This window comes from Macaca mulatta, chromosome 17 (genome assembly GCF_049350105.2).
Source record: "Macaca mulatta isolate MMU2019108-1 chromosome 17, T2T-MMU8v2.0, whole genome shotgun sequence".
Taxonomy (NCBI): Eukaryota; Metazoa; Chordata; class Mammalia; order Primates; family Cercopithecidae; genus Macaca; species Macaca mulatta.
The window spans coordinates 26,103,332-26,116,269 of NC_133422.1; the positions used below are offsets into that span (position 1 = coordinate 26,103,332).

The 12,938-nt window shown below is 42.0% G+C and overlaps 1 protein-coding gene across 2 annotated transcripts in view; it reads right to left on the reverse strand.

The window, feature by feature from the left end:
- Nucleotides 1–7,906, reverse strand: part of HTR2A (5-hydroxytryptamine receptor 2A) — a 62,798-nt gene extending 54,892 nt beyond the window's left edge. Inside the window, exons 1-2 of one of the 2 annotated variants that reach the window (XM_015120878.3) lie at nt 7,506–7,906; nt 3,237–3,437 (exon numbers count right to left, since the gene is read on the reverse strand). In XM_015120878.3, coding sequence (XP_014976364.1) covers nt 3,237–3,437; nt 7,506–7,665 — 361 coding nt within the window. In that variant the 5' untranslated portion in view covers nt 7,666–7,906. 2 annotated transcript variants of the gene reach the window in all.
- Between the last annotated feature and the right edge of the window lie 5,032 nt (nt 7,907–12,938).

Genomic DNA, 12,938 nt, shown 5'->3' on the forward strand with positions numbered 1-12,938 from the left:
GGATTTGCCACCTATGAAGTGCTGAAAAAAAGATGACTGTCAACCTAGAATTCTATACTGAGCGAAAATGTGTTTGAAATGAAAGCAAAATAAAGGTGCCTAGGATAAGAAAAACAGAAAAAACTACATGATATTCTAGAGGAAATTCTTCAGGAATGAGGAACCCAGGCAAAATCACGAAAATGAAGAAAACAATAAACAGCAACAGGGGTTAATATGTGAGAAACACTGAATAGAATGGCTATAATGATGTCTTACGGGTTTAAAAAAAAGACATTTAGTAAACAGGGAAAAACCTAAAAGACAACAGGGATAGATGGAGTTAAAAGGTTCTAAAGTTTTTGCACTAACCAAGAAGTGTTACAAGTAATAATTTGTTTTAGACTCGAAGGTCAATAAGGAATGTTGTAATCATTAACGTAATTTAAAACAATGGATGAAAGCTCATAAAGGGGAATGATGGATTGACAATTCTTGATTAGTCCAAAAGAAGGTAAGAATGAAAAGAAACTAGAATATAGAACAAAAAAGAAAATAGAAAGCAAATTGTAAGATAACAGATTTAAACCCAAATATGAGTTAACATTATATGTAAAAGGACTAAATACTCCAACTAAAAGACAAAGATTGGGTTAAAAACAAAACTTTATATGCTGTTTATAGGCTAACACTTTAAAGTCACAAAAGGTTTGAAAGTAATAGGATGAAATAAGATATATCCAAAAATGATAATCAAAAGAAAATTAACTATACTAAGATCAAATAGATAATAAGTCAAGAAGCATCACTAGATATAAAGTGGGACATTTAATGATAAAAGAATCAATTGTCTTCTCCTACATTACTGTGAGAGATCTTTGAATGCATATCTTCTTCATCTTGGTCTATGCGTTGCCAAGCACATAATAGATGTACATTACAAGAGGCCAAATGTGGGCGCAGTAATCCCAGCACTTTGGGAGGCCAAGGTGGGTGGATCACCTGAGGTCAGGAGTTTGAGACTAGCCTGACCAACATGGAGAAACTTTACTAAAAATGCAAAATTAGCTGAGTGTGGTGGCACATGCCTGTAATCCCAGCTACTCAGGAGGCTGAGGCAGGAGAATCGCTTGAACCTCAGAGGCGGAGGTTGTGGTGAGCCGAGATAGTGCCATTGCACTCCAGCCTGGGCAACAAGAGTGAAACTCCGTCTCAAAAAGACTGGCCAAATGAATGGATGAATGATCCTTGCCCAGCACCACCACAGCCATTCCAGCCTGCCTGCCTCCTGTGGTGAGTCTGCCTCTCGCTCTTTCTGACTATCTTTTGGGCAGTGGAAAGAGCATGGGCTTTGGACTCCAATTGACCCATATTGACTCCTGATTATAAGCAATATCATCCTGTGCAACTGAGTTCTCTGCAGCTGATTTTCTTTAAGGGGTTTTGTATACTACTGGGTCTGTACTCGGTGCTCAGAAACTGTTACCTTACTATTGTTACAATGAAGCTTGAATGAGATGGGGGAGTCAGTGTGGCTGAGAAAAAGATGGTTGACCTTCTCAGCATTTGTCTCACCAGTGGCACAGTATATTAGGGTAAGACTATGGACAGTGTATCAGGGTAAAAATAAATAGCTTCATTTGCTCCCTTTGCATTATATTCTTGATTCTCCTACTTATCACACTGACCACCCTGAAAACCTGTCTCAGTGGTCTTCAACTCTGACTGCTCCTTAGAATCACCTGGCCTCACCCTAGGCCATTAAATCAGAATGTTCCCCAGGAGTATTTTATGTGTAACTGGGGATGAGTGGTTACTGGCCCTTCACTTTCTTGCTCCTAGTAGAATGAGTCCAACTTGCACAGTCCCAGAAACTACAAGCATTTTCTAGGAGCAAAAACTGTTTCCTAAGGACGGTGCAGAAAGAACAGGGCTTGGTGCTGGAAGTTTAGGGTCCTAGTCTTGCTGGATGTTGGAGATATGACCCAATAAACCACAATACCTCTGTACTCTGGTTCCCTCATTTATCAAATAAGCACCATAGAATCTTCTGTCTCAAATTGTAATGGGAAATTTAAAACAGAATGTAGGTAAGACTTTTTAAACATTTGAAAGCGACACAAGTGTGATTTGTTAGTGTTTCCATCAGATGTTCCCATCAGAATTCAACAGAATCCTCATTGTGCTGCTTACTGGCTGTGGGGCTTTGGACGGCTCATTTTGCTTTTTGAATCCCAGTTTTTCCTCTTCTATAAGATGGAGCTACCTGCTCTTCAAATTGCATAATAGTTCCCATTGCTAGCAGCAAAGTAAACAATGGGAACTAAAAAACACAAGATACTGTATCATTGTGTTGGTTCTTATTATTGGTACTATTATCCAATGCTGTGGATAAGCTCACTCAAGCCCTTGATTTCAAGCGGCGGAATCCCATAGTCTCTCATATTAGCAGATGCTGGCACCAGCGTGGCCATAAGCAGGTGCAACACTCCTGCCTGACAGGCTTTTGGATTTTAAAATGAATGTCAGAGAATCTTTGGTTACCAACCAAGCCGCCGAGGTTGACAGATACAATGCACTTCACTGCCTGAGACCTGCCCCCTTAGCTTCCCTTCCCTTGGCTTTTCTCACTGTTAGGTGTGTGACAGAAGATCAATACTGGCAACAGATGAATGTATGTGATCAACTTAACAGAAGCGGGTTGAAATCCTTTGGTGTGTGGTATCATAAAAGGAGGAAGGTCATTAAGGACACCGGGGCAGACTGAGAAGCAGCCTTGCCCCAAAGCAAATCCTGGCACTTTCCTCTGGCCCACCTTTCCCCTCCAAGCTTCAGCACATGGTACCTTTCTCTAGAGCCCAGAGGCTTTATGTTCTCTAACACAGTGGTCTGCATCTTTACGTTGACCGTAAGTCCAGTGATTATAAAAGTTGAGGTCTTTGGGAAACCCAATAATTAGAGTCGTGGATTTGAAAGTAAGAAATAGGGAAAACACAGTTATTTCTGATTTTTTTTTGGCTCTACTGTTTATAGTCTTGCCTGTGCAAAGCAATACAAATTGATGTTGTCAGCCAGTGACATAAACAGATTTTTCTTTCCTGAAGCGAATCTGATAATTACGATGTTGTAACGTATCTTGTACCACCCAAAACAGTAGATTGAGGATGTCAGGTTTCAGTACAACAAAATGGAACAAGTCTTTTCAGAAAGCACGAACTGGCATTTCAAATGAGACTCTGAAATATGTTCCCACTTACCTACTGATATGGTCCAAACAGCAATGATTTTCAGAAATGCCTTAGTTCTGGAGTTGAAGCGGCTGTGGTGGATGGGATTCTGGATGGCGACGTAGCGGTCCAGCGAGATGGCGCAGAGGTGCATGATGGAGGCCGTGGAGAAGAGCACGTCTAGGTAAATCCAGACCGCGCAAAGCTTGCTGGGCAGAGGCCACCGGTACCCTACAAGGCAGAAGGTTGGTGTCAGTGAGCAACCTTGTGCCTCCTAGAGCATGCGGATCCCTACCCTATGACAATTTCCAGCTCTGGGACAGGCACAGGTGATGGCAAAGGACAGCACAATATATTTTTAGTATTTGAAAAAAAGCCCACTGGCGACTGTACTTAAATATGATAAGCTAGCGCTGGCTGATGAATGCAGGGTTTGAAAATTTCTAGCGTCTGGAGTTATGTGAGTGTGGCATGGAAACTCAGATTGTCTCTATTTGGGGGTTCTCTTTCTTCCCCTTTACACCTGGCAAAACTTTTCTTAATGGCTTATGTCAAAAGTTGTGTTTTGGCTCCTCTTCTGGAGCACTTCTCACCCTGTACTGTCGGGATTTAGTCACAGATTCTCTGGATTGTATTTCCCTGAGGTTAATCTCACCTCTTAGTCATTATTATAACCATCCAGTCCCATACAGTGATGGCAATAAATTGCATTGGTGCAAATGACTAAATGATTAAAAATTCAGATTGTGAATATGTCTATTTGTAAAAATGAAAAATAATGATCTAATAATGCTTTGGGTGCCAAACTCAAATTTAGGGTATGTGTAGGGAGAGGTGAAGACAAGGGTGAAGAAAAATAAAGGAAGGTGTCCTTGCTCTGAGCTTTGTTTTAGGGAAGCATTTCTCAAACTTTAGTGAGCATCAGACTCTGCCACACCTCTTACTGCTGGACCTCCCTCCAGAGGTTCTGATGCAGTTAGTCTGGAGCAGGCTGTAGAATTTGCATTTGAATTAGCAAGCTCCAGGGTGATGCGGATGCTGCTGGTCCAGGGACCACGCTATGTGAACAGCTGCTTTAGGGTGGTGGCTCTCAATCCTGGCTGCACATCAGAATCAGCTGGAGAGCTTTAGAGAAGGTCCTGATGCCTGTGCCAAATCCAGCCCAATTAAATCATCTTTGGAGGGTGGGCTGAGGTGGACATCAAATGTCAAAGCGTTTGCAAAGCCTTTTCCCAGCTCCCCAGACAATTCCAATGTAAGAGACACTGCAGGTCACCTGCTGTATGAGGAAGGTTAGAGTGTGCCTTATGGACATAAACAAAGTGTCCTGGTTTTGTGTTTTGGAGGTAGATCAAGCAGTTATATAAACTTTAATTAGTTTTGATCACAGCATAAGCAGCGGAGTTAGATCTGCCTGCATGTGAGAAGGAAAATATGAAAGTCCACTTTTCTTATTACAGACCCACAAAGCTGAACAAACTCCAACGCAAACGTACACTCTCTACCAAAATGCCACAGGAGATACTTAGATAAGTAAAGAGCGTACGTACAAGCCTAATTTACATCCATTCACTTAGATTATTTGCAAAGAGCTTGAGCTGAAATGAAAGCCTTTTCCTTTGCAGCGCCTGATGGGGGAAACCACACTCTCTCTGTTCGAAACAGATGGCCCTCGGAGGGGTTTTCTCCGCAAGCAGGCAGCCCAGGCCTCAGTCCGTGTTTCCGATGCGGGATAAGGAGGGGGCATTTCCTTGTGGGAGAAGCCTCATGCCCCACGCCCCGTGGACTGGGCGAGGCGGGAGGAGCAGCTCAGGGAGGGGCGGGGCTCCGGAGGGAACAGGCTGCGCTCAGAGCGGCGGCCGCCAGGGGGCGCCCTTGCTCCCCAAGCGGGTGACGCCTGGGGTCACCCCACCCTCCAGCTGCTGTTTTGGTTCCTGCTCTGTCACTCCTCCTACCCCCACTGGAGTTTGCCCCCTAGGGGAGGGGGTTTGGGAAGGGGAGAATCTTCCCCAGGATGCCGGGGAAAGGACAGGCAAATTTAATGAAATCATTCTGGTGTGGCATTTAAATGGTCAAGCGAAGGCTGGACTTGCAATGAGAATTACCAGCTTTGTGCAAACTGGCGCCTGCTCGCCCTTGCCTACCGCCTTCCTTCTTCACACTCTCCAGGGCTGGGTTGATTTTTTTTTAAATCTTAGCCCCTAAGACTTGGCCAGAAAATTTCCCCTTAAAGATAGCTATCATAACCTGTCTCTAAGCTCTGGGGTGACTGCTGCTCGTGCCTGTGTCAGCAGTCACAATAGTCTCTCTCTCCTTTAAGGAGGTATCTGGCTGTATTACTCATAATTTGGAAAGAATATCACATTCTGGTCCCTTGCTGAGAGGTTTGACTGTTTCAAACTCTGTTGAGAAGAAAGCAAGATTAATCCCTTCCCATTTGTTTCCCACCCTCCTCCAAACCAGACGGGAGGAGTGTATGCATACGCATTTTTAAAGAGTTGAGGATATAATTCAAAGGCACATTTCCAAATTAGCTTCTCTGGGCAGGGAACAATTAAAACTGGAGTAATTCATTTATTCTAATGGAGACTCTGCATATTTTAACATAAAACCTACTGCACCACTAATGTCCTCCCTGCAAATGTTCAAGGTAATTGGGAAGGCTTTATCACTCCATTAGAAGTGCCGAAAACTGTGTGACAAAGATGAAACTGTTCTGTCCTGAAGGCTGGAATATTGGTTGGGAATATAAAGGAGCAAAAATCAAGTAGATTCAGAATGACGGGTAAGTTACTGGTTTATGACTGCATCGGGGTAATTTATAAAAATGTCTACATTAAATGTACAGGTTTTAAAGCACAAAACTTTCCAATGATCATTTTTACACAGGATGTACATGTTTTAAAGCACGAAACTCTCCAATGATCACAGGTCATAGACTGTCTGATTTTTATGTGAAATCCCATTTTAAGAGTAAAATATAAGTAACATAGTAGACCCTAGTCTATAAATAAAGCCTTCTATTTATCATTTGTTTGCCTCCTGAGCCCCATCTCATCTGCTGATGGCATGCACATGCTCTTTATTACCAGTGCGAGTACAGCTGGGAAACTAATGCCACTCACCATACAGGATGGTTAACATGGACACGGGCATGACAAGGAAACCCAGCAGCATATCAGCTATGGCAAGTGACATCAGGAAATAGTTGGTGGCATTCTGCAGCTTTTTCTCTAGGGACACTGCCATGATGACGAGTATGTTTCCAGCAATGGTTAGAATAATCACTACAGCTGTCAATAAAGCAGACCAGTTTTTTTCCTGGAGATGAAGTAAGGAGAGACACGATGGTGAGAGGCACCCTTCACAGGAAAGGTTGGTTCGATTTTCAGAGTCGACTGTCCAGTTAAATGCATCAGAAGTGTTAGCTTCTCCGGAGTTAAAGTCATTACTGTAGAGCCTGGTGTCTTCATTTAATTGCATTAAGGAGTTCGTAGTTGAGCTCAAAGAAGTATTTTCTTCACAAAGAATATCCATGTCTAAGCCAGAACTTGTAGCAGATGAGGTGTGGAAGGACTAACACGTTATAGCCTCTGCTCACCATTCACCTTGATGTCCCCATGCTCTGTAACACTGAGACTGGTGTACATGCTGGTCTCCCGGGGCTGGATTTTTGTCTTCCATTATTACAATTATTACAATGATAAAGAACCGAACTGTGGTGGCTCTAAGTTTTCTTCATTCACAATTTTAGGAGAGTCCACGGTTTGATTTTATTATTTTCTCGGCAAAGCGAGGACAAAAAAGCAGAATGAACTTTTAGCATAGAGGTTGCAGGTTTTTTTGAGCATTCGGGGAGATAAATGTCCTGGACAAAGAAGAAAAGTTTTATAACTACTGGGACTCTTGTTTATATCTCATTTTGTTGGTTATGCCGATAGTACTAGTTTAGCCACAGTATTATTAAAATAGCATGCAATCAGAAACAGCGGGGATGTACACATTCTACATTAAGAAAGTCAATTAAAAATACATCCAGTGTTAATCCCATAGTAATTGGATGTACTTTGGGTTACAGTTCTCAGCCATTCTTAGGCTGAATTGCCACAGCTGCCGTCAGGAATTTCAGCTCCCACAATGTTGCTTAGTTAATAAAAGGAAAACAAAAAAAGTCTTAAGATTAGCAGACAACTTTGCTCACTAGAAATTCTCATTGAAATGATTACATGTTGGCCAAGCATGATTTCAAACCGGAAAGAAAATTACATAGCAATAAAATATAGCGGCACGAGAACTTACATTTGTCTTCAGGGTCCACACATGAGATGCAGCGAGTCGCAGAATAACAAGTGTATCTCTCACAGTAATTAAACTGGTGTAGAGTCCCCTCTTCTTGAGCTTCCACCAGCATAATATGATAGTAATTTGGTTTCTGTTTTGCTGACTTCAAAAACTGCATGCAAGAGCCGAGCCAGCTCCCGCACTGCTAGGATCCTGTTGGCTTCCTCTGGCACGGCTCGGCTGGGTTCCTCCCTCCCTGTGCGGCTCGCCTCAGCAGGCACACATTTAGAAATCATTCACGAGCCCCTCAAAGTCACACAAAAGAACTGCACGGGAAAGTAGGAAGAGCTGTCTGCACCAAGGGACTCCTGGTTTCCACGGGAATGGAGTAGCTCTCTGGCTGCCTCGTTCACTTCATCAGACCTCCCTCTATGTGTATGTCATAAGCTGCAAGGTAGCAACAGCCAGGAGGGCGGACCAAATAGGCTTTTTCTTCTCCCTCTTTTTGCTACATATTAATATTGGGGAGTTTTCCTTTGCTTTTGAGAGAGAGAAACTGGAGAAATGGCCTTTCGTGCAGATTCCCATTCGTGCAGATTCCCATTAAGGTGGGTAAGTGGCACTGTGGTCATTTTTTAGGCTGAAGGGTGAAGAGAGAACATAAATAAGGCTGAAAAACAGTACGTCCTGGGAGTGCTGTGAGCGTCCGGCACTTCCATCCAAAGCCAACAGTGTTTGTGTCCAGAGTGGAATTACTGACGTTGGCCACATGGGCTCAGGGTGGCCAGGCACATCTATGGTGATAACTCTGATACACTATTAGCACTATTTTTGTTTAATAGAGATGCCATTGAACTGGCTTATTTTCTTCAGCAGAAGTATGCCACCCAGATGTTATTCAAAACCTCACATGTGGTAGGAAATAAGTTGGTTTTGCAGTACCAACTTTTTCCCCCACCGGTAATGACAACTTGCCTTACTTGTAAAGAAAGCCCTTTCCCAAGTAGGTTTCTCAAGGAAGCAGTTCGATCTCTCTATTTTTGCAGGCATGAAAATATTTTCCTCAATAGTTGGGTTTTTCTAGAGTTCCATCACCTTCTGTTCTTCACGTTCTCCCTAGACAAATTCAGTTACTCTCATGGCTTCAATATGTTTGTGGCCAAGTCTGTACCTTCATAGCTGATTATTTCCCTCAGTTCCAGACTTAAATCTCCAGCTGCCCATTGGCTCCTTCCATGGTAGCCTATGAGACCTCAACCTCAGCATCTTCCCTCACTCTCCATCCCCCTGCCCTGCTCTCAGTGCTTGTTCCTACCCATTCACTTGCGTGATGGAATCACCACCTCTTCAGACAGCTGCTGTTATCTATAACTCTTCATTCTGGCTGCCAGATCCCAGCGTATTCTCCAGCGCTACCTCTGTATGCATATTTCTCACATGTCCTCTCCTGCAGCCTGCAGCTTGCACCCTGTGGTTGAGACCTGGGCCATCCATTTTCTGGGTGGGTGCCTTAGTGTCCCCCTCACTGCCCTGCCTGCCACCCTCCTACCCCTCCATGTCAAATGTGCACACTGGCGAGCAGGCAGCGGAGAACACAGACCTTAGAGTTCCTTGGTTTTGAATCCTAGCTCTGTAACTCATAAACAGTAGAACCTGTCATCATCTAGTTGCTCCCTTTAAAGCTCAGTCTTCTCACTTGTAAAATGGGATAATGGTGGTACTTTCCTCATAAGATTGTAGTGAAGCTAAAATGAGATAATGTGTGTGAGTATTTGGCTCATGTCTGGCTTACAGGGAGTTCTCAAGGAATGTCAGTCACTTTCATTCTTACTGATATTCTTACTGATACTATTTAATGACAGAATTGGCATCACTCCCATGCCTGCACTCCTGCAGTCCCTTCCATGTGGGGCACATGACACTTCTCTTCATCTACCTGTACCCTGCTTGCCCCACTTTGTGGGCCTGGACTCTGGTTACTCTCCCAGTCAGCCTATATGCAGACTGAACTTACATGTTTCTGACCATTTTTATGTCTCTGTACTTGTACTTCCCTGTGCCTGGAGTGCTCTTATCATTCCGTGTGTGTGTGTGTGTGTGTGTGTGTGTGTGTGTGTGTGTGTGTGTGTGTGTCCAGCTGGCAAATTCCTGCTCAGTTCCAGAGCAGCTCTGGATCCCAGGCCTATCACTCATCACCTGCGTGACCTTGATTAAGCTACTTAATCTCTGTGTTTAAGTCTCCTCATCTGCAAGTAGGGAATATTAATAATTACAAGACCTCAGAGGATTGATGTGAAAGCCAAATAAATTTACATATGTGCCTGGCACATTTAAAGCACTCAGTAAAGGCTGGTTGCTATTATTCTTACTAAGTTTACTGTTCCTAAGCTTTCCTTAGCCCTCTTTCCCAGTGGAGGCAAAGACTATAGCATCTTCTGCAGCCTTCTATTTTAACACATCACATCTCATGTAAGCCTCATAAAGGCAGGAACTGTGTCTATCTTGTTCACAGCTGGGCACATAGTGCTTAAGTATGTTTGTTGAATGAATGCATGACAGACATCTGTGTAAATGTCTTCTCTATTAGATGTTGAACTTCATTTCTATGCCCTTAATATAGATGTAATGTCTATTACAACTATATTATACTATTATCCACCCAGATGCAATTCATAAACCTCACATGTGGTATCTAAGCATGGTATCTCATAATGGAAGGTCCTCAATAGATGTGTTCTGATTGAATTGTTATTAGCATAAATTAAGATGAATTGATTGTTAAAAAGGAGAACCAGGGAGAAACCTAGAACCGCTCATTCTTTCTTGTTACTTTATTGGGATACCAATTTAATTTTATTAAAGAGAACAAAGGGAAATGTGATACAAGAAGTACTCCAGTGTGTGGAAGTTATTCAAAAGTTTTCTGAGGTTAAATTTTACAGATTTTCTTGTTAATTCTGATGATCTCAGTCCATTATGTCTCATGAAGAACAGCTAGGCTTCTAGTCATGTCAAAACTAATCAGTGTTTCTTATGTGGTTTACACTGGGAAATACTTTTTTGGCAACCATGTAAGATTATTTGTAGTTTTTGTTGCAATTTTATGAATACTTGTTATGGACAAAGTAGTAGGGGCACAATCTAGGCTCCTGATTCTTTTACAGAGCTTCTTGGTTAATAGCATGAGAGTTAGATTAGGTAGGAATGGTTTCTTGCTGGGCAAGATGCCCCTTGTGAGTTTGGTGAAACGAGTGTGTGTTGGCTGCTGTAGTGTGCGCTGTGATGTATCGCCCAGCTTCTGCTTCAGACCTGGGACACTCAGGCTCCCTGCTGCTGAAGGATTGGCAGCTGGCTCTCCATTCTTTCTGTGAAGACTCCCCTCAGCCAAGGAGGCCAACTTGCCAGTGGTCATGCCCCTTCTCTGTGACGGCCAGCATGCAGACAATGGTCTGCTGTGAGGAGAGGATATAAAGGGCTGGCCCTCTTGCCTGATGGCTGAATAACTTTGGTTCCAGTGCTTCTATGGGATCCACTGAGGCCTTTGTTGTGCCAAATCCAGGTTAAATTTCCCCCCTTGTCCAGTCTGGCTTCTCTTGCTCCCTTGTCGGTGTTGATCTGAGAGCTCTCCCCACACAAACCTCTTGCACACACATCAGTCACAGCGTCAGCTTCCTGGGGAGCTCAACCTGTGACCTATCATCTTTAGCTGTGTTTTAATGCCTTGAATAACATCTCTGGCTGAGTTGGATGTCTTACACAAAATAGGTAAGTGTTGTCTATATAATGATGAATGATGCTTCCTTGCCATAAGCTTAGAGTTCTTCAATATACATCTGGCTTTGTTATCTAATTACTGCCAGAAGGAATTTAAGGTCAACAATTTCCGAACTATAGTTATTATCTTGGGCAGAATTTCTCTAGTCCTTAATTGGACCTTATATGGGAATACATTTTATAACTAGTTCATTCTGGAAGGTTCACCACAAAGTCATTGCTTAAAATTAGATGTTAATTTTTTTCTTAATGACTTCAGTGGTATTTGTAGCCCTTGTTTGAATTTTTTCCAGGCTAAAGTTATTGGGTTTCTGAAACTGTAGTGCCTTATAGATGTCAATGTATATAAGGAAAAAAAGTTCTTTGACCAAGTAAGTCTGGAACATTACTGTATCGTATAGTCTCCTCTTAGAAATATACAGTGCATAATTGCATATTAAAAGCTGTGAAAGATCCTGCAGTAAGGAAATTTGTTTATATTTATCTATTTCATTCCTCCTCTTCCAGAACACACACTGAAGGACACTTGTTTTGTCTAAATTGAGTTATATTTTAAATTTATTATAATGCTCTTAAGTATACAATTCACTGAGTTTTGACAAATACATACACCCATGTAACCATCACTCAAATTAAGATATCCATCATTTTCATCATTTTTGAAAGTACCCTCCTATTTTTTGACTTTAACTTAAATGGAAACATGTGACCCTCCTTCCTAATGGAGGCAAAGACTAGCATCTTCTGCAGTCTTCTATGTCTGGCTTCTTTCACTTAACAGTGTATCTGTGAGTTCATCCATGTCGCTGTGATTAAATTATTATTTAATGGATAGTAGTCTGAGAAACTGAAATGGCGTGGACATTTGGGATATCAACATTTATTTTTTTTTCTTGTTCAAAGGAACTTAGACTCAGTCCCTTTTCTTTGTTACATCTGTCCTTTTTAAGCTGCTTAATTTTTCAAGACAGTGCTAACCTTAACCTTCACTCAATTGATTATACCTGATTTTGTTATGAATTTGCAGCATAGAATTATTTTACTCTATGATATTTAAGAATGTCTCTAAGATTTCTGCTGCTCAAACATTACTAATGGCCTGAGAATGAGGGAAAAAAATATTAACAGAGGTTTTACTGACTGACATTTAATCTATCACTTCCTTTCGGTGCTCTGATTCTCAGGTTTGGAACAAGCCAGACCATCTGACCAACGTATACTTGGAAAACAATATCATGAACTGCCTTCTGTTATGGCACTGGCTTGTATTTAAAAAAAAAAAACTAATTGAAATTAGCTAATGACTGTCATCTATCTTTTTAATTTTCTCTCAGTGGCATTGAGTTGCACAATTTTCATTAATTTAATAGTTGATAATTGACTGCTGTGTCAAGCAGTATTTTAGGTGCTGAGTATAACCATGAAGATGAGCATAGTTCCTGCCTTCATTTGTTCAAGAAATAGTTGGCAGTAGCATGGAAGAGTACAGAGTTTAGAGAAGAGACATCAAGTAGCCAATGGCATACTGGTATTTAAGGTATGATACTAGGTGAAATCATCTAAAGAGTGAGTGGAGATAAAGAAGGGAAGAGGTCTGATAACTGAGCCATGGATTACTCCAATATTTTAGGTCAGAGAGTATGGAGGAACCTGTCAAGTAGACTGAAAAGGGGCACC